The 21,001-nt window shown below is 46.8% G+C and overlaps 1 protein-coding gene and 1 long non-coding RNA gene across 4 annotated transcripts in view; one reads left to right on the plus strand and one right to left on the minus strand.

Moving 5' to 3' along the window:
- The first annotated feature begins 2,567 nt into the window (after positions 1 to 2,567).
- Positions 2,568 to 20,136, plus strand: LOC101946137 (uncharacterized). 2 transcript variants are annotated; one of them, XR_010601241.1, is made up of 6 exons: positions 2,568 to 2,757; positions 2,951 to 3,114; positions 7,729 to 7,809; positions 7,968 to 10,510; positions 17,271 to 17,345; positions 17,974 to 20,136. It is a non-coding gene; the product is annotated as an uncharacterized LOC101946137 (long non-coding RNA). The 2 variants fall into 2 exon arrangements; XR_010601240.1 differs by lacking the exon at positions 2,951 to 3,114 and having other exon boundaries at positions 2,570 to 2,757.
- BMPR1B (bone morphogenetic protein receptor type 1B) overlaps positions 11,501 to 21,001 on the minus strand; it is a 358,401-nt gene continuing 348,900 nt past the window's right edge. For both annotated transcript variants that reach the window (XM_065596087.1, XM_024099901.3), the window contains 7 exons: positions 18,049 to 18,145; positions 17,268 to 17,406; positions 13,787 to 13,979; positions 13,137 to 13,434; positions 12,748 to 12,923; positions 12,507 to 12,637; positions 11,501 to 12,422 (listed from right to left, as the gene is read on the minus strand). In XM_065596087.1, the coding sequence (XP_065452159.1) occupies positions 12,297 to 12,422; positions 12,507 to 12,637; positions 12,748 to 12,923; positions 13,137 to 13,434; positions 13,787 to 13,979; positions 17,268 to 17,406; positions 18,049 to 18,145 (1,160 nt within the window). In that variant the 3' untranslated portion in view covers positions 11,501 to 12,296. The remainder of the gene's footprint in view (positions 12,423 to 12,506; positions 12,638 to 12,747; positions 12,924 to 13,136; positions 13,435 to 13,786; positions 13,980 to 17,267; positions 17,407 to 18,048; positions 18,146 to 21,001) is intronic.

Raw genomic sequence — 21,001 nt, forward strand, 5'->3', positions numbered from 1 at the left:
CCTTATCTGTCTGTGTACCCTGGGGAGCAGCCTGGTTTTGCGGGGGAGCTGCTGGACTGGAGATCAGCTCCTGTCATCTGCTTTGAGAGTAGAGACCCCCCAATTCCCTGCAATACCTGCCCAGAGGAGTTAACCTATAAATTGGGGTGGGGAGCTGAGACCACTGCACCCTTCTATTGCTCCCCACCCACTCCTTTCTGCCAGGGGCTCTCTGTGCCCCACTTCTTCCACCCCTCATGCTGGGACCCCCCCACCCTCCTCCAGCTTGGAGTCGGTCGCACCTCCCGCCCCATCGGTGTGCTCTGACCCACTTCTCTCCCCTCCCCCACCCAGGGCTGGGAGCCAGCTCTTTCCACATCCCAGGATGAGACCGCCACTCCTCCCCACTCTGTGCGCACGCCCCCAGTCCTCTGGCCCTCCCCTCCCCTGGGACTGCACCCCCAGTCCCCATGCTGTCCCCTGGCTACTCATCATAGGTGCAGTGAGTCCGGACTCTGATCGTGGTGTCAGCACCGTCACCGATCAGGCAGTGGAAACCAGGGCCTCGGCACATTTGGGTGGGATGCAGACCCCACCCCCATTCAGGTCCCTCAGCATCATCATGTTCTGGGGACACAGAGAGAGAGAGACGGGAGCCTGGATGCATGGGGCCCATTCCCTACAACCCCCACTCCCAGGGGCTGGGATCTGCAGAGCCCCTAAAGGAGTCATCCCAGATGCCTGGGTCTCATTCCCTCCCCCTCTCCCCAGGAGCTACAGAGCCCCTGCCTGGATGTCTGGCTCACATTCTCTCCCCATGGGCCTGGCAGCACTGTCGTCCCTCTCCCAAGAGAGCTGCCTTGGACACCTGGGTCTGTTTCCCTTGCTACATCCCTCAGCCCCACCCCTGGGCCTGGCAGCAGTGTGGTTCTGCCACTAAGGGAGTCCTCCCGGATGCCTGGGTCCCATTCCATCCCTGTGGGGGCTGGAGGAACATGGGTGGAGGGGGGGGGGCAGAGAGGTCATAGGAAAGTGAGCATGGGAAGGGTCACAAAGGGTGGAGAGGAAGGGGACATGAAGGATTAGGGAGCATGGGGGGCTTGGCGGAGTGGAGGACAAAGAGGGTGAGGGGGTTATAGCGGTGGAGGGGGCGCTTGGGGTTTGGAGGTCCTGGGAGGAGAAATAGTTAGGTGTGGAGGGGGTCTGGGGAAGGGAGAGGGCACTGGGGCATTGCCGGATTGGGTTGTGTGGGGGGTAGGGGAGCAGCAGAGGCACCAGGGAGCACTGGGGAGGGCAGCAGCGGGGTCACTGGGGGACCCACTTGTGCTGGATGCCTGGAATCTGGCAGAAAAGGGCCCCTTGGCAAAGTCCCCAGCTTCCCTGGCCTCCTCATACCCGAACTGGCACTAATTGGTGACCGACACCATGTCTGACCTTCCAGGAGAGTGGGGTCACAGCCAGTCCAGAGCATGACATCTCCAGAGGTGCTATCTCTGATCTGGCCCCAGGGCAGGGAGGCAGACTGGTTGGCTCGGGAGTGTGTGTGTGGTGGTGGTGGGGGAATGGGACACGGGGCCTTTCCTCTGTAGGGGACGCCAGCTCCAACCCAGACCCCAAGTAGGATCTGCAGAGACACACGCTGAGTGGGGGGCCGTGGGCAGCCAGGCACCGTGCTGGCTTCATCAGCACCTGCTCCCCGGACAAAGCCCATGACAGACCCACCCCCCATCCCTCCAGAGTCAGGCTGGTCCCTAAAGCCCCGCTGTGGAGCCAGGTCAGTCTCAGAACCACCCCCCCAGCAAGCGCCTCAACCAGTGCACTTATCACCCACGCATTGGCCACCTTGGCCTCTCCAAAGTTGTGCACATTGAAGGTACAGACTTTGAAGGAGGCCTGGGCAAGGTGTACCCTGAGCAAGAACAGGAGCAGGGTGGGAGAGTGTTATAGGAGGGGGAGCCACAGGCAAACAGGAAAGGACCTTGTGGGTCTATGCCCAGGCAGGGGGGAGGGAGAGGTAGAGGGGGCAGCGATCTGGCTCATTGCTGAGTCTGCAGCTGGGACATGGGTCCTTTTGACTGGCAGATCCCAGGACTTTAAGGGGAGAGAATAGCTCTGGGCCATACTAGAGCCCCCCACCCTCCCCCCGAAGCCATCCAGGCCCCAGATAGAAACTGGGAGTCCTGGCTCCCAGTCCCCCCGGTCTAACCTACTAGACCCCAATCCCATCCCAGATCTGGGGATAGAACGAGGGCGTCCTGGTTTACAGCTCCCCCCATTAACTGCGGTGCATTCTCCAGCTCTGGCCAGGTTTAAATCAAGATGGGATGTTTTCCTAAGAGATCTGCTCTGGTTCAAGCAGGCATTAATTCAGGGCCTGGGTCAGATAGGGGGCCAGATGAGATGATCACAGGGACCCCTTCGGGCTTTGGGATTAATGAGAACCTTGAGCTGTCAGCAGAGACCCAGGGCAGCTGATTGTAAGGGCTGACACCACAGTCATCATCAGCTGTAGATGCCTTGGTGGGAGGAGGAGCCAGGCTGATCTCCAGGTGGACGGGGAGTTTCACCACCTGCAGCCAATCAGTGGGTAAAACAGGGTCAGGAAGTTTATTTAAGGGCCAGATCCAGGCCGGGCTCCCTCTTATGGGGAGAGCTGTGACAGAGAATCCCCTTCAGAAAGTGCTCCAGCTTGCAGCTAGTTTGGGGTTTTCCAGACCTTCTCCCCCGCTGCTGGTGGGTGGGAACAGTCTTCTCATTTCCAGCGTCAGTTGATCCCTGGTGAGTTTATCCCTGTTGGTTTTTGGGACAACATTGTCCTTTAACTTCACTAGCTCTTTCCCTTTCCTGGTGTATTTCTAGGGAGCAACCACATCCCTGTTTTTAGGTCAAACAAGCCAAACTCTTTCAGTCTTCTCTCAGAAGAGTGGTGGGCTGTTTCCCTGAGCACTGTAGTTGTCCTGCTCTGTCTTAGAATTTCTATTTGGGGCCACGAATTGGACCTAGGATTCCAGATGAGGCCTGGTCCACAGCATTGAAATGTTTTGATCGCTCCTGGAAATATATTGCCTGGTGCATCAACTGAGCATCACCTGACACTGACAACAGGAGGACTACTCTGTGGACTCACAAGGAGGGGTGAGTAGAGATGGGTGGGAGAGCATATGGGCTTTGGTTGTTTCATCTGAATATCTGTGACTCTTGTGTGCGCTGAGGGTAAAAGTTACTGTGGTTAAACTCTTTTTTCTTTGCCTCCTGTGCAGTCCCCAAAGGGTTAAATTATAAACCAGAGTGCCCACAGGGATCCCTGTAGAAACAGTCCCCGCACCCTACCCCAGAGGTGGCTGCATCGCAGCACTGGGCCTGGGGGGGGGGGGGTGTCCCTGTATAAACAGCCCTTGAGCCCCATCCCAGAGGTCTGAGGATTCATTCCCACCCCAGAATATGTGGGCATTAACCGTTGTTATGCTGGAAGGTGATAATGGCTCTTTGATCTCTAGACCATTACAGACCTGAGTGGGTGAAGAGCTTTTCTTTCCAGCTAAGCGGAATGAGCATTTAACAGGGCCGCCCGGGGAGGGCAAGTGGGGCAATTTGCCCCAGGCCACCACGAGAATTTTTCAGGGCCCCTGGAGTGGGGTCCTTCACTCGCTCCAGGGGCCCCGGAAAACTCTCGTGGGGCCCGGGCCCCCGGAGCTTCTTGCGCTCCGGGTCTTCTGCGGCAATTCGGTGGCGGGGGCCCCCTGCCGCCGAAGACCCCAGGCCCCCTGAATCCTCTGGGCGGCCTTGGCATTTAAATGCCCCTTTGAGTAGCGATAGCTGAGAGCAATGGGGTGCCGCCACCCGAGACAGTGGGCCGCATGGCACAGCCGATCAGAAGCTGAGGGGTGTCTCTGGGACTGGGTGTAGCTGGGTCGTCCATAGGATTTATGGGGCCCAACGCAGTATTATTAAACTGGTGCCCCTATGCCCGAAGGCAGCCCGGGCTCGCATGTGTATTTTAGATAAGGGTGATCTTTTGAAGGATTTATTTAAAAGCTATATGTCTGAAGATCCAAGTATTTAAGGTAAAGATGAATACTCAGAATGTGCATCTAAAAATGATGCAAGGATTTTTTTTAGAGATGTGATTTTATAATCTTCAGCAACACACTAATGAAATATTTTTAAAGCATATTTTAAAGTAAGGTCCTGTAGAGTAACATGTTCTGAGTAAATATTACAGTCATGCACAACTGATTTTGTCAGTAAATTCAGAAACTGACAGTATATACCTGGGGGTTGGCAAGTGCCTGATAAATGGCTTCATTACCACTTGAATGGCTCTTTAACCGTTTCAGTGTTGTGCTAATAGGCTGGAGGCTTTTTCACTTTTAAGTACTAGATCTCCTCCAGAGGAAGACTCACCAGGCTGCAGCAGCCAGCTGTGGTGGGAGCTGCAGGAAGGGTAAGATTAGAACAGGGATAGGAAAAGGCGGGGGATGGACACTAAGACCCAGGGATGCCCCAAATTTAAGTGCCTTACGCAGCCTCCCATGCTGTGTAGGGCTAAGGAAGGCCCTGGGTTGGAGACTGGGGGAGTGGCTGTGTTCTGGGCAGAAAGTTAGCAGACAGTGAAGGAAGCCGGGGCCCTGGAAGGAAGCAGAGAAATGGCTCCTTTGGGCCTGGGGTGGGCAGGAGAAGCTGGCTTGGGTTTCGGCAGTGCCGGGTATACAATGGCGCCAGTGGGGCCATGGAGCCGGACCCGTGCTCAGAAGGGGCCCCAGCCTGCTCCGCTTGCACTGCGCCCCGAGACCCCGCCGACTCCCCACCCGCCACTTGCTCCTCTCCGCCTGCCTGCCGGCTGGCCGAGAGCTCCTCTCCGTCCCCATCCCGACCCCCCTGCTTCTCTCTGCCTCTTGGCCGGACCCCAGTGCACCTCTGGCTCCGGCAGTCTCTGCTTCCCACCACCTGTGGGGCCCCGCCTGTGTCCCCAGAGCTGAACTGCCTGGGACTGGTGCAGAAGCCTGGCCAGTCTCAGCCGGTGGGGGGGAAGGACGACAGTGGAGGGAGGCGGCGGGGGGGGGGAGGAAGGGGCTTGGCCAGGCAAGTGGATCCTCAGGGAGCCCGACCTCGCGCCACTTGCAAGGGGCCGGACCGATTCCCGTCCCCGGGACCAGCCCTGGCTGTGCTGCCAGCTCAGCCTGGCAGACAGTCGCCTCCCAGCAGGGCTGCTGAGTGTGGCCGAGAGGCAGAGCGTGGGGGAGTGGGAAGGTGCAGGGCTGTGAGGGGGCGGGGAAGATCTGTGTGTGTTGGGGCACTAGGGAGTGGGGGTGCTGTGGGGGGTGCTGGGCAGTTGTGGTGGGGCTGTGGGGAGGGGTGGTGTTGTGCAGGGTGCTGTACATTTGTGGAGGGGCCTGCGGGGTGCTGGGCATAGTGGGTCGGGGGGGCTCTGGCCATAGGGAGTCGGGGAGTGTTGGGTCGGGGGGTCTGTGTGGTGCGGCATGGGCCCGCTGCCCGAGGGGAAGGGGCATGCTGGCAGCACAGGGCCAGGTGGGCCACTGTGCGTCTGGCAACTGCCGGTTTGTAAATAGTGGCCCTCGCACTGGGCTGGGAGGAGCGGGGCTGCCCCTGCCATGCCATGCCATGCCCCATTGCCCCTGGCTGGCTCCTTGCTCCGGGAACTGACTTCCCCGCGCCATGCTCCATTGCCTCCATGGGGGCCCACAAATCGGTTTGGCGCCAGGCCCACAAAAGGTTAATAAGGCCCTGAGTTTCGGAGCAAGGAAAGGGCCTGGGAGGTTTGATTCCCTCGGGAAACAGGACCGTGTGTGTCCTCAGTGAATAACTCGGATTGTGCCAGATGGAAATAGCTCAGCACAGTCCCAAGTAACAGCAAAGGGGTTAAAGGGGCTACTGTAATGCTGTCGATCGTGTGTATTTCATAATTTCCCCCCCCCCCCCGCCCTCTGGCACTACCATAATGCTGCTGACAATGTGCACTATAAAAAGGGGAGGCTGTTACTGTAACGCTGCTGCTAATGTCTATTTCATACTGGGAGCCCCCACCAGGTGCTATGGTAATGTGCACTTGTTCTGGGACAGGTGCTCCTATACAGGGGGCTTCCCCCACGCACTATAAAAAAGGGTAGCCCATAGGCGCTATTGTAGTGCTGCTGCTAACGTGCATTTCATAATGCTCCCTACCCCCAGGTGCTACTGTCATGTGATGCTGATAATGTGCATGTCATAGTGTCTCCTTCTTAATTTTGGGCCTCTATGTGCTACCGTAGTACTGCTAATAATGCCCAACGTGGGCCCTGATGTGGGCTGCACTACTGTAGCCCACACAACAATGATCCCAAGCGGCCCAGCTACGCTGCCTCCTGGCTGTCACTGTCCTCCCCCACCCCCCTTTTAACTCTCTCTCTCTCATTGCTGCTCTCAGATCAGCATCCTACAGTTCCAGGGGAGTAGGAGTCACATCACCAGAAGAGCACAGCCTGCCTGGATGGTATTACTGCTGGAGTCACTAGAGCAGGAAGGGTTAAAGGGTGCAGTGAGGCATTGCTCTCTCAGAAAGCCCAGCAGCTGTTTGACTCTGCTTTTGATTCCTTCTGTGTAACCCCGCTGACTCCACTTCAGACTGGATTTTGATCTTGATATTCCCCTCTCCCGTCTCTCCCCATTGGGTCATTCTGGTTTCACAGGGGTCTAATCGGAGCACCATTGACCACTGTATAGCCTGGTCTCTCCAGGAGCCAATCAGGGACCAGGGGGCTTTGCTGAATTGTCACAATATGTTTGTAACCCTGTCGGTATTTCCATAGTTTTGGGGGCATTTTTTAATTCAAAGAAATAATTCTACATGAAGAGAGATGCTGAGACCAAGGCATATCTGCTTCCAGTCAAAGCGGTATCAAATGCCAGCGGAGAGGGCGGCCCTTATTTTAGGGCAAGGGGGTGGGGAGGAGCAAAGACCAGTAGTGAATGTACCAACCATTTAAAGCCAAAGTGCCAGGGTGGCTGGATTCTTTAAGAGGTGCCAGGGTCTGGTCTATCCAGGATGAGCTTTTAAAGGAGGAACCCGCCTGTAATTAATCGCCTTTGTGGCTGGTGGGCACTGTTGATAAATTATAGCATTGCATACTTCGCTATGCTTTGGTTTGTTATGAAATATATAGAACAGCCAAACTCACCGATATCAATCAGGTTTATTACAGAAAGTCAATGATGGCATCGTAAAGGCCAAAAAGTTCAATAAGCTACCGTGACAGAACGCACCCCTGTATTCACACCCGGTACACTATTGTAAAAATCTTTGTACAAAAGACGCCTGCTGGAGGTACCATGTGAAAAGTAAAACTTGCTGGTCATTAATGTCACGGTAAAATGTATGTAGCAACATTATATGTAAAGTCGTGAACATAAGCCAAAATCAATACGATGTGTTTACCGGACACATCTGGGGACTGGGTACGCCTGTTTCTCAAACACAAAAGACAAGTTGACATCCCAGCCAGGTGTCATCACCTGTCAAGCGGCCGTTCTTTGGCAAGGAAGCAGGGCAGGAAAGTGCAGATGTGATCTTAGCAAACGACAGCGTGAATCCTCTCCCACACAAGACTCTGTGTCTCCTTGCTCTCAGCTGGAAAGAGCTTTTAACCAGGGGTCACACTCAGGAAAATGGTTTTCCAAGGGTGACTGAGCTATAAAAGGGGCAAAAAACATCTCAAATGATCTCTTCTTGTCTATCTCTCTCTTTCACCTAAGAGGACAAAAGAAAACAGCCATCGGACCTCGGGAGCAGATCACGTCCTGGAACTTGGTCGGCAAAGCTACTGAAAACCTGGGGTAAGAATTTTACCTTGAACCACGTCTAGTTTGTTGAATACTAGAAAGCGTTTTATGTTTTTGTCTTGTAACCATTTCTGACTATAACTTGTACTTTCTTAAAATCTCTCTTTGTAGTTAAATGAACTTGTTTTGTTATTTAATCACAATTCATCTAGCATTCTGAATCGTGTGGGGAACTCCATTTAAGGCGTTGTAGCTTGATGTCCTCACAGAGGCGACGGACCGAATATATCTGGACAGTGCGGAACAGGCATTTCTGTGGGGAAATCCGGGACCGGGAGTGAGTCGGAGTCACCGTGCACATAGTGATCGAAGCTGCCGGAAGCCAGAGCGTAGCCGCTTTTTGCTAACAGGCCACCGGGGTCAGAATTGCTGGACCAGGGCCATGGCGATACAGACGCTCAGGGTGTGACCTGCAAGTCGTTTGGCTGTTTGTGAGCGGCCCTGTTCGGGAGCCACAGCAGAAAGGCATTGTGAGGCACCCCACGTCGCAGAGGAGGTCGTGACACGGCCACTGACCGGTCTGGACCGCACCCCAAAATGTCTCAGACAGCAGTTTCTGGGAAGCCGTCTCACGCGGCATTGTTGAACTCACCGTACGCAGAGGGTTTGCTCCCAAAATTTCACGCTAGCAGCATTTGTAGGATGATTTTAAAGTTATAAAACTTTTCACATGTCACTTTGTCCCAGTCCTTCCACTTGTTCTAAACCTTTCATTCTCCTTGTTTTGGATACTAGCATTCCAGGTACTGGTCCCCGAAGGAACTTCTGTGACTTGTCTCGGGGCAAAATACAAACGTATTTGGATTTTTGACAAGTGACCTATCTACTTATGTCAAAGGTCAAGCAGTACTATGGCAGAATGTAGCTTACCTCCTTCGTGCCGCCTGGGCGCTCAGACTGGCCTGCCTGTCTGCCTGCCTGCCTTCTGCTTACAACCAGAGCCATCCCAGGGCTGCGGCAATCCACCTCCTGAGACCAGGGGGTTATTTGTTTGATGGGTTAACAAAGAGCTCGGTGGCTAGTCACAAATCCCCATGTTGACTCATTGCCGCCGCTTTGGTGTCTGTGTCACAGGAATATTTTAATGGCAACTGGCAAGGGGGTGCAGAAGGGTTACAAAAATCTCCTGAGTCTGCTATGAACATTGTGGTTCTCCCACAGAATCTCTGGTGAGGTCTCACCTGAAAGCGGTGGACATGCTAGTCATCTATAGTGTTGTCAAATGGTGTACAGATACTATGTGAGAAGTTACGTATATATACTGAAAATATGTGTTTAAACTCTGTAAAGTGTATCTCTCTGTTGGGATGTAAATGTAGCATTGTAAAATAGCAGAATGCAGGCCTGTTTACATACGAAGTCAACTGTTAATAAAGAGATGTGAAGTCAACAGAAAAGGAGCAAGCAGGCAAAAACAAGCCCGGGGGATTAGCCTGCCTTGGAGGAAAGACAATGAACGTCGGGGGTATATATAGAAGGTACAGAAGACACTCCTTCATCCTGCATCTGGGAAGCGAATGGACAGCATGGGTCGCAGGCAGCATCGGTTGAAAACGCCGCAGAGGACTTTGGGTGAGAGAACTGTCTTCAGCCAGGAGGTTAACCTGCTGGTTTTACTAAGAGTCTAGAAAGTGTGCTATGATTTTGGTTATTTAGGTAATGACTTGTTTCCAATATTTTTATTACATTGTTCTTCAATAATAAATGTATTCTCATTTGTCACTAATCTCAGTGCCTGTGGTTAAGCCAAGTGATGGGCCTGAGTTGAATCTGACAAACCCATATGTACTATTTATTTGAATTTGAGAAAGTGTTCAGTGGCACAGGCTGGGTGTATGTACCTAGCTCTTCCTGTCCAATGTGCGTGTAACTAGAGGCTGGTGGTGTATGAGAGTGGCTCCACAGCAAAGACTGCCTTAAAGAGCGGGGGAAGTGAGGCGCCACCTGACCCAGGAGCCCGATATGTGTGTGCGGGTGCAGGCACTGGTCCCTAGTTGAACGTAATGAGCCCTGCTCTCAGTGTGTACTACACTACCCTTCCATATGTCTTCTGTGCCCCATAGTGAACTGTACCCTTTTCTGAAATGGGACAGAGGGTTACTTATTGCTGGCCTAAGGCCCGTGCAGGTGTGTGCTTCTTTCTTTTTTGGGGGGGGGAGGAGAAGGGCTGTTGTCGTTTTGTTCGGTATCTCTGCAGCGCTTGGCTGAGGGAGCAGGTTCAGATGCACATTAAGGACGCCCTGCCTGTGCAGTCTCGGGGGGGGGGGGGGGGGGCGGGGGAGCAGCAGTCTAGCACACAATAAACTCGCTGGCACAGGTGAGCAGGGGCGGGGAACAAGCAAGCGAGTTGGCCTCTTTCGGCGGAGGGCGACACACGCTGCAGGGTAATAAACCAGCGGCTCTAGCGGGGGAGCCCCGCCCCCAGCACTAGTCCACTCCGCGTCCCGCACCTCAATCAGGGCCCGGCGCCACCTGGCGCTCTGCACGGCGCATGCGCATTTGGAAACAGCGTTCCCATTGGCTGGGGACGCGACGGCGGGGGTACAAAGCCGGAAGCGGCTCACGCGCGAGAGAGCGGCGGCTGCTCCAGCATCCAGAGCAAGGAAGAGGCTAGAGCGGCGTGTGTCCCCCGCCGGGGCTCCGACAGCGCCCGGCCCGGGCTCGACAAGCGGCCCTCTCCCCCCCACCGGAACGGGTAAGGTATATACCACTGCCCCTGCGCTGGGGAGCCGGGCGGGCGGGACTAGCTAGGGTGCGGCGTCCCCGCACGGCGGGCGGGCGGTGCCTTGCCTAGGTTAGGCTGGGCCGGGGTGTAGACTGCTTTTGACATGAGTTAAAACGTGGCAAAGGGGGTGAATCGGAGCAGGAGTGGAAATTTACTGGTCTGGGTGGGGGTAGGCAATGCAGCTTTTATTTCCCCTCTCACAGGTATCCCAATGCCTGCTGAGGCTATGTCTACACTTCAAATTCATCTTGATGAGGGGATTACATCCCTCAGCCAACAAGTTAGAGCACTTAATCCCTGAAATTTATATCCCAGTAAAAACAATGTTTTTACACCTGGGATACCTATTTGGTACCCAGCTTAATTTGGAATTGGGGGGGGCTGATGGGTATCATAGCATTCCAAACCTTAAGACCTACTGAGGGACTGTGAAGTATCAGAGGAGTAGCCCTGTTAGTCTGAATCTGTAAAAAGCAACAGAGGGTCCTGTGGCCCCTTTGAGACTAACAAAAGTATTGGGAGCATAAGCTTTCGTGGGTTGTCATAACTATAAAGGGAAGGGTAACAGCTGTCCTGTGTGCAGTACTATAAAATCCCTCCTGGCTAGAGACTCCAAGTAACCTGGCTGGCATCTGACCTAAAGGACCAGTAAGGGGAAGGGGACAAGATACTTTCAAATCTTTGGGGGGACAGCTTTTGTTTGAGTTTGATCCAGGTTCTCTCCTATTTCAAACTTTCTATACTGATTTTACAGAGATGATTTTTTACTTTTTTCTTTAATTAAAAGCCTTCTTTTTAAGATTAAAGTGGAACCAGAGCTAAGCTGGTAGTTAAGCTTAGTACCCTAAAGTTCAAAGTGGGGATACAGCCTTGACATGGGTAAGAACCTCACTTCTTCAGATGCGAGTAATGGAAATCACATTAGTCACATCACAAATTAACTCAGTTGAGAGATCAGGATGTGTGAAGGGAGACAGAACCCTTTATTTTATTTGGGGAATGTTTAAAACAACCATACACAATTTGAACAGAACAAATACAACATAACCATTTGTTCCCTAGTTTTTAGCATTCTAGTATTTACAGGTTTCATAAGGCACTGGTTCCCAAAAAAGAACACAAAAAGTAGTGTCTGGAAAAAAATCTTTACATTGGATTATGCTAGAGGCTTCTCCTCCTCAAAGTTTTATGGAATTTGAGTCTGCATTTTGTCAATCTATGCATGTTCATAAATAAATATTAGTTTCATTTATTTAGTGCTTTAATCATCCATAATCCACATACCATATATCATATAAACCTGAACATCTTGACCTACCAACTTTTCTTCAATCTCTTCCTCTTATACAGCAGTTTCACTCACCAGTGTGGTCTCTCTGGTAAATGAGGCACAGTTTCTTCTGATTTTTCTTTAAATGTAACAATATAGGGCTTTTCTTCTAACCATAAGGTTCATTTTCATAAAATTTAAAGCAGTATCTTTTAGACAATCAAAAAATAAAATCATGGGCTTTCACAGAAAGCAACATCTATAAGAATCTTGAACCAGTTACTGAAATGGTATTTTCCTTTTCCCATGCAAACAAGTCTTGTCTGATCTATCTTGTGGGTCAAAGGCTGCTCTCCTCAAAAGATGTTAGTTAAAATCAAATCTACAGTTGTTCTGAAATGAAATGAGGGATGGTGAGGGCTTCCTTCTGATTCCTCTTCATGTCCTCTGACCACAAGAGAAAGTCATTTCATTTGTTGAGTTGAATCAAAGTTTAATGTCCTGTGACTCTGACATTTTGGCAAGTGTTTTCTTTACTCGCAGGGCTGTGAGCCTAGAAGCAGGGTTTTGAGCCCAACACTCTGTCATGAGTTTTCCCATTTGTCTTAGGCACTGTGGAAAGAGAAAGAAAATGACTGCTGTTGATATCTGTCCTGACCAAAAAACTCAAGGATGTCAAATAGCATTACACTATACCTCATCACTGCTCCATCTATTGGGGAATGAGGGACGGAGCTTCTTGATGCACACAATCTCCCGCATGTCCTCGTAGGAGGGGTCAGTGGGCACAAGATCATGATATGGAAGCTGGTATTCTTCAACTATTCCTGAAAGAAACATTTCCCAAATTTCAGGTGAGATTCAGAAGATAATCATATGGTCCAGGAGTCATGTCTGGCTCAGCACTGCCAATGTTTACACCCAGGTTAGTTCTTACCTCCTGACACACATCTCCTTGCTACCTCCCAAAGGATGAGTCCAAAACTGTACATATCAGCCATGATATATGACTGGAAGTGATTCCTATTCAAGCTTTCATCCAGCACCTCAGGAGGCATATAGCGCTTTGTTCCTACCCGGGTGTTTGGTGGTATATCCACCTCATTTGTATCACTAAAAAGAGGAAGAAGGGGGGAAAAAAGAAGAAGAATCAAACATACAAAAAAAGTAGCTTGAAAATAATGCATAATCTTAATGGAACTATTGTGGAGATTTTATGCATAAATAATAAAAAATATAGACACCTTTGACAATTAGTTTTCAGTTCTAGATGTGTCATTGTGGTAAACATTTACAGTGATACCTTACATTTAAATACCAACTCACCTAATAAATTTGACTGCCAAGCCCAGGTCTGCTATACAGCAGGTTCCATTCTTTTTCACTAGAATGTTCTTACTTTTCAGATCACGGTGGGCAATAGCTGGTTTGCCTTGAGTACTGAAGATCTCAGTGTGCAAGTGGCACAAACCACTAACAGAGGAATAGGCCAGTTTTAGCATGGCTTTTGAATCTAAGGTAGTGGATTTCAGATAATCATACAGGGAGCCATTCTCATGGTAGTCTGTGATAAGATACAGTTGGGTCCAAGACCCTGTACCTTTAATGTCCGCAGCAATGAACCCTATGGGGGAAAATATTTTCAGATTAATATTTTTCGGGGCTTTTGAACACCACACACGAATTAAGAATATCGTGGATTATACTGCATGAAAAAATACTCTGAGTGATTATATGGCTATATTAAAAACAGCTCATGCTAAAGTTTATCAATGCTTTCTGTCTAGGTCACAAAAAAACCCACCCCGCTTTGTCCTTTGCTTGTGCAACGGAAGAATCACACAAACACCCAGCAGCCACAAGAGAGAGACACCTTCTCCTAGTATAGTGTGGCCCCACATCACCCCCTAAAATTAGTAAGAATAACTAAGAAACTTAAAACGGTATCATCTCTATCTTTTATTTCACTCACTTACCCAAAATGTTTTCATGCCTCATCAGGACAGTCTGATAGATTTCTGTCTCTCTGAACCAGCTGGCCTCCTCAGTGGTGAAGAACACTTTTACAGCTACCTTTTCTCCACGCCACTTTCCCATCCAAACTTCTCCATAGCGACCTTTACCTATTTGTTTCACCATCTGAATCTGCTTTGCTATAGTCCTTTGGACCTGTTAAATCCCAAGAAATGCAGTTTAATTATACCCCACAACGTAGGTGTTTCATCTCTCTTTGTCTATGTCCTCTCGTGCTAAAAAACAGCCTTGTTTAAGAATCAAGGCTGGGATTTTCAGAAGTGCCTTTCAAAAATCCTACCCCCAGTGCAGGAGTTAGGAGGCCTAGGTGGCTACACATGTATCATTATTATTCATAAATAGTTATATTTTAGGAGCACAGCTTATTTGCTTTGCTCTGAATAAAAGCTAGATTCAAAGCACCAGTTGACATATACCAGAAGTTTAGTGCAGCCAACAGCATTGCAGAGTAATCTCTGATGGGGATGACAGATCAGACACAGAGTTAAAGTACAATAGAATATTGAAATAGCAACCGCTTGTGCCTCAGTATTACCTGTTCAATCCTGAGCTGAAAGTATGATATTTTAAAACAAAAAATTTTAATTGAGTCCAATGCAGTTGCATCTTCCTATATTAGACCTTGGTCATTAGTTATTATTTTCTAGATTATAAAACTGTCATGAAATTCAATGCACTCAAATAGCAGTGTTATCTGAATGCTTAATGAGTTACATTAATTCAATGTCCTCCCAAAACATTCTGATGAACAAGGCTGTCGTTTTCTCTGAAACTGACCGGAATTGTTAAACTATTTTTAAATTGCCTAAAATGGAAAAAACAGCCTGAGTATGTATTATCACACCATCAGATGGTGGCTTCAGTGGTTATTTTGACTTACGCCAGTGCAAGCCAAGAACAGAAATTGAGCTTAAGTTGTTTTTAAACTGATTTATTCGCCTTTATACTTTGAAGTAATGATTGAACAGTTCTATTACACTGGAATTTTTGTAATGTAATGTTAGCATGGTTGCTTTCCAATTTGCCTACTTTAAAGAATGCATCCTGAAAAATAATGGAATTACATCAAATAACTTAATTTGTGTAAATATATGTAATGGCATCATAAAGCACATGCAATTACAATATTTAATGATGAAAAGTTCCTTATTAAATTATATTAAGAAAATGAAAATCACATTTCTGTTATGAGTTTTCAAAAGGCAGAATACTACATGGAAGACCTTAATTGGTTTCTTCCTGCTAGAGCTGGTCAAACTATTTATTGTGTTCAATTTATTTTATTTGACAAACATTTTTGTGTTATGGATTGACTGTAAACTGTTCACAGCAAACAATCCATTAATTTTTCAATATTTGTATTTTTCTACACAAACATTGACATTGGTCAGCTAAAGAAATAGGGCATTTTGCTTCTCTTCTCTGACAGGATGAGCTAAACATTTACAAACTACTTCCACTGTTGCTTGAATAGAATTTTGTTCTGTCACAAAAGGGGTTTTGCTTCTATTTATGTGTCTAATGTGGCAAACTGCACACGCTGTTGAAACAACTCTACCTTCTTATACCTTGAAAATGGCTTGGTTCTGTGCTTTTGGCCTTGGTTTTGCGGCTGCTTGGAGGCCCACTGAGGTAAATGGAGCCTGGATGCAGAGATTTGCCTGTGCAACCCAGCTTGCAGTGTAGGAACGGTTATTTACAACGCTTCAGCAGGGCTTAGAAGTTGAATAGCAACATTCAACCTGCAGCAAACTTCTATGCTAGAGATACAATCACCTAAAAAAACGACCCAACAGCTCACAGTGGTTTATACTCTAGAATAGCAACATTTACACTACCTTAAATATATGGGCATGACTAAGAGCCACCAGATAATTATGAATAATACAAATACATTTGAGAGAGAAAATGAACAAGGTTGAATGTCAGAGTAACGACACTATCCTGGTTTGCTTTCTCTGAAACAACTTTAAATGTTCTATATTGGAAATAAATAATAAAGAAGCTGGAAATAAACACTTTTAAAATGAAGGGTAGTGGTTTTCACCACACATTATTGTACATATTTGCCCTCTTGGACAATAAGTATCAATCCATGCACTTCTAAGCTGCGTATTGCTGTGGTAACTACCTGACAAACACAGCAAACGTATATTATTATATTCACCATAGCAAAAGCTTTAAGACTGCAATGCAGCTTCCATCATGAACCTGTTTTCACGGTCTCATAATTTTCGTAGAAAATCACTGTTTGAGGAAAATCTGTTTCTCAGCAGCAGATCCTGCAGTCTGCTGAAGAGAGTGGGGCTCATGCTGCCAGTGGGATCATAGGACCTGGACAGTTTGATGATGGAGCGCAGCAGCCCATCTGCTTAACAATCTGGGTTGCTGTGAACACATTTTTACAGTCTTTGTCCTGTTTTCCTACTCCCTCCATGGAAATGCCCTTGGCTACCTGAGAGATTGCCTCTCTCATGCAATGGCCATGATCTACCTTGACAGCTATGTTTCACTGGAACAACGAAAATGCTGGTCAATATGGGGAGGTTTGTGAGAGAGGCAGACAGGGCTGGATCTACACATTGGTGCTCACGCCCACGTCCAGTAAGAATAACTACAGACTTTGCCACTTTTGGAATCAATTGCAAAGCTCATTCTTCTGCTTATCTGTCCCTCAATGGCCATGTTGACATTTGGAAAACTGGCTGTTTCTCAAAACATATTTAGCTAACGTATTTTAACGAATATGATTTTAAACAGAACTTTGCAGCTACTAGGTACAGGACCGATGTATAACTTCTCAGCTATGCATTTGGAAAATGAAAATAAATAAATAGTTTTAAAAGGTAGTATTTAAAATAAGTATCTTGAGTCTTCTGCAATGCCATGATGTGCAGGAGGTCCAAGGTTATCAGAAAACTAAAACACAGATGAATGGAAAAGCCATGAGCTTTACTCTGAAATATAAACCTTCTAGCTGAAACTGAGCCTTCTTTAGTACATAGGTTCTTGGGTCTCAGTCACAGTTACATTTGAGACAACTTATAAATGTTATACTCCATTCAGCTGGCATACCTTCAACCTACGACACCGTTGAAGCGCAAAATACAGTGATTCTATTCTTAGCTTTTTAATGCTAAGTGAAGCCAAGGTGTAAAAGGATTCCATTTAACCATCCTGTCTCTAAAAATGATGTAACTGTGTGTACCTGAGATCAGATTCAGATCCCAGTACATGAAATAAAGAGCTCTGATTCTTAAGTATTTATTCTCCAACTGATATCCTTGTCATTTCTGCAGACACTGAGAACCTAATTCTTCCTTCGCATACTAACGTAATTCCTATTAAATCCCCTTGAATTTTTATGCTGGTGTCTTTGCCTTATAGAGTTCTGTGTGAATCTAAATTACATTCCTTTCTTACCAGCAGAGGGAGCCCAGACCCACTTCCTGAGCTCTGAGACTGTTCAATCAAGTCTTTCAGGGATTCCCCTGGAGGAATGTAAGTCTCATCCTGTTCAAGTCCAATGCTGTAACGAGGTCTGGTTTCTTGCCTTTTATGCCTATGATTTTAGTGAAAATTAAATTAGTTGACAGTACAATGAGGATGCTATGTAGAAGACTCATCAATGACTATTTTTCTGATCTATTCGCAACATTAGAACGCGTTAGGTCTGACTATCATCCTGCTGGGGAATCCGGCATAATTTTGCATAGCCAAGTACCAACTTTAAACCCCTAATTCAGAGAATAGTCCTAAAAACAGAGATGCAGCAAATACCTCACCTTTTTGTTTGTGGGTCTTTTATGACCAAAGGCATTTTTATGAATTTGCCTGTTTTCTGAATCAATCTCCTTCTTTGGGTATAGTTTGTGAATTTGTGTGCACTGTGTTAATAGGCTTATGAGCTTTACTTTATTTACTATACAGTGTCTTTACACCATTATTTCCCACTGGAAATCTTTTTAGGACATACTTTCTATGAAGGATGCTATACAAAAGACCAACTATATTATAGGGCATTATACTGATGCCTTTGTGATTTTAACATTAGCAAAATATTCAATTTTTCCCTATAATAAAAACAAAGTTTTTTTAATTGTTCCCCAATTATGTTTTTATTTTACAGTTCATAAGCCAGGGGGAAAAAAGTGATGTTGGGAAGAAATGTGAAGCAGACAAAGTTTAAATTCTTCCGACTTACCTGAAGTAACAGAATATGATGATAAGTACCAGGAGTATACTGCAAACGGTCACTGAGATCAGCAAGGCCTTATGGTGAATGTTTCCTTCAACAAAATCTGGTTTAAAGATTAAAAAAAAAAAGCTTTGTACAATGGCTGTATTTTTGTCTTAGGAGTCAACACTACTCTCTCACACCTGAAATGTCTTTCACATTAGGTTGGGTGTAAAATACATTCTGCCTTCCTGGATTTAGTTTCACATGTAAAAAGACATACAAGAGTTTATAAATATATTAAGCAACAGAATCGTTCCCTTTCTTTTCTACTGAAACATTGTGTAATGTATCACTTGATTTCAGAGCCATTTTACGTGCTCCTTCTTTAGCCCTCATCCAACAGGGCAAACATAGCACATGGAACAGCAATCGAGGGCCTAACTGATCCTGCAGCCTTTACTCAGACAAAGCTCTCACTGGTAACACTGGCGCTTTTGACTGAGTTTGCAAGGGAGTATTTAGCCCTTCATGACCAATCCACTAACCCCCACCGCCTCAAACCTGGGATTTATAGTCCTGTATCTTACATCTCTTGTCAGCCAGGACACAGACTAGTTCGTTAACAAAAGCAATTAATATACCCAACTGTATCTATCCAGGCAGAGAAGTCATACAAGGGATGTCTAATCCCTGCTAAAGTCCTTAGAGTTATATTTACATCAATTTAAGGATCCCTCTCTCTCTCACAGCACTCTAGCAGCAAAAATTGTGTGTTTTTTATTCTTGCACTTGTGGAAAAATGTGTCATTGCACATTACCAAGCAACATGTAAGAATTGTGATTATATAAAAATAACTGAAAAGTTTGGATTAATCCTTGCACGCTATACCCATTTTCTGCTCTAAAATTTAGCTGTCATCTCCACATTTGTATCCTCATTCCAAACACACATGTTGGACCGTCATGCATATTCTCATGCTGAAAACTGAAGAAATCCCGCACCATCTTCTTTTAAAACTACAGAGTCTCAAAACTGTGATACGTTAGCACACTCCCCACCCCCAGCCTGGTGTTCACTCTTATGCAGATAAAGATGATGTTTATCTGAAGCCCTCACCATCTGATTGTCTTGCATCTTCCACACAAATGCTGAACACACAGTAAACTGTGAGAATTCTATCCTTATTGACTCATCCTGGAATAACACTATTATGTTTCAGATTTACTAGGGTAATGAGACAAGGAGGATCCTCGGGGAATCTTGGCTTACTGTCATGCACTTTTATTTTAAAGATCCAGTTCCCTCTTCCATCTTTGCTTCCAACTATTTCCTTCCCTCCCCTTCCCATCATGAACAGAAATTACCTACCATTATCTGCCTTGTGAGCACATTGGTCATGTTTTAACCTGACATTACCTGCTCCTGGAGCATTAACAATGTAAACATTCAAGCCATGGCCATCGCCTTTGAAAGGAGACACTGACACAGGGCCTATCAAGAAAAAACTAGAGCGCATCATTCTCATCGGAGCAGCAGATTTCTACCTGGACTGTCGCTCTAAGTGTGCCGGGAGCTGAAACTGAGAACCCTCGGGGGAGTCCAGTTCTCTCTGTGAAAGAGGTGACAGTTCAGGGGGGCCAAGATTCTATTTCATGGTTTATTAGCAGTCTATGTCTGCCAGTCATTATCCTCTAAAATGTGTGGTTTGTAACAGTTTAAGATGTCACTGCCTATTAGCCCAGGAGAGGCTAAACACAGTATGCAGACTACAGGGGGAGAATTCTTCATACTCTGGAGAATACGGAAATAAGTTTGCAGCAAGGGGTTTCTGGTTTCATAGAACATGTTACAATAAAAACCGGGCCGGCTGTTTTAGTGCTTCTTTAGCATGACGAGTGTTGAGTGCCACACATACAGGTCTCAGTTCTGATCTTGCTTACACCAGAGTAAACCAAGAAGTGACTCTATTCAGGTAAATGGAGTTACACCCATCAGAAACTGTAATGAGCTCACAATTAAACTCCCTCCTCTTTAATATTATAAATGGATTATGTGTATAAAGCTGTATACAAATAAAATGGAATAAAGAACACTGAAAATGATTCTGCAAAGAAGAGTGGCTAGATTTCTATACACTATGGCCAACATTTCCAAACTTGGGTACCCCAAATCCCTGTTTAGGCACTTGCATAAAAGTGCTGAGCATCCTCAACTTTTACAGAAGTTAAAAGGAGCTGCAAGTGCTCTGCAACTCTGAAAATAAGGGGCCCAACTTTAGAAAGCCACACTGGAAAATTCTGATTTACATTTTTTCTGTGATCAAAGGCATTTGTGTGGGAAGAAAAAAAATCCCAGAAAGCACTTAAAGATAAAAGGGAATCTAGGTGTGAAAGACAAGTTCTGCATTTTAGCCTACAAAATTGAGGGAGGCTGAACTAGTTAGTGATGATGAAAGTTATTACCTTAGATCAGAAGGTTGTTTCTAAAACAATATTACACACGGCTTTATTAAAGATGCACCAGGCACACAGTAGGCACGAAATTGGCCCCAAGACGAAAGGAAGGCAACACATCTTTCTGGAGTCCTTTATGTTTACCAACATGTTATGCAAGGCAGTAATGCTGGAGAATGAGTGCGTTATCTGCCCAGAATTCAGACATGTTTTCAAATTACTCTGGAGGGATTTAGCTTGTTTGCTCATTTGGGGGTTTTGGAAACCAGTCAACGTATGTTCATCAAAATATAAAGAAAAAATGCTCAGAATTCTTTATTTTTAAATGTCAGAGAATAATCATCAATGGCTCTCTGTCAAACTGGGAAGACATATCTAGCGATGACCCACAGGGGTCAATCCTGGGTCTGATACTATTCAATATTTTCATTAATGAATTGGATAATGAAGTGGGGAGTACACTTATAACATTTGTGGATGACACCAAGCTGGGATGCAAGCACTTTGGAGGGCGCAATTAGAA

The sequence above is a fragment of the Chrysemys picta genome, chromosome 5 (assembly GCF_011386835.1).
Source record: "Chrysemys picta bellii isolate R12L10 chromosome 5, ASM1138683v2, whole genome shotgun sequence".
NCBI lineage: Eukaryota > Metazoa > Chordata > Testudines > Emydidae > Chrysemys > Chrysemys picta.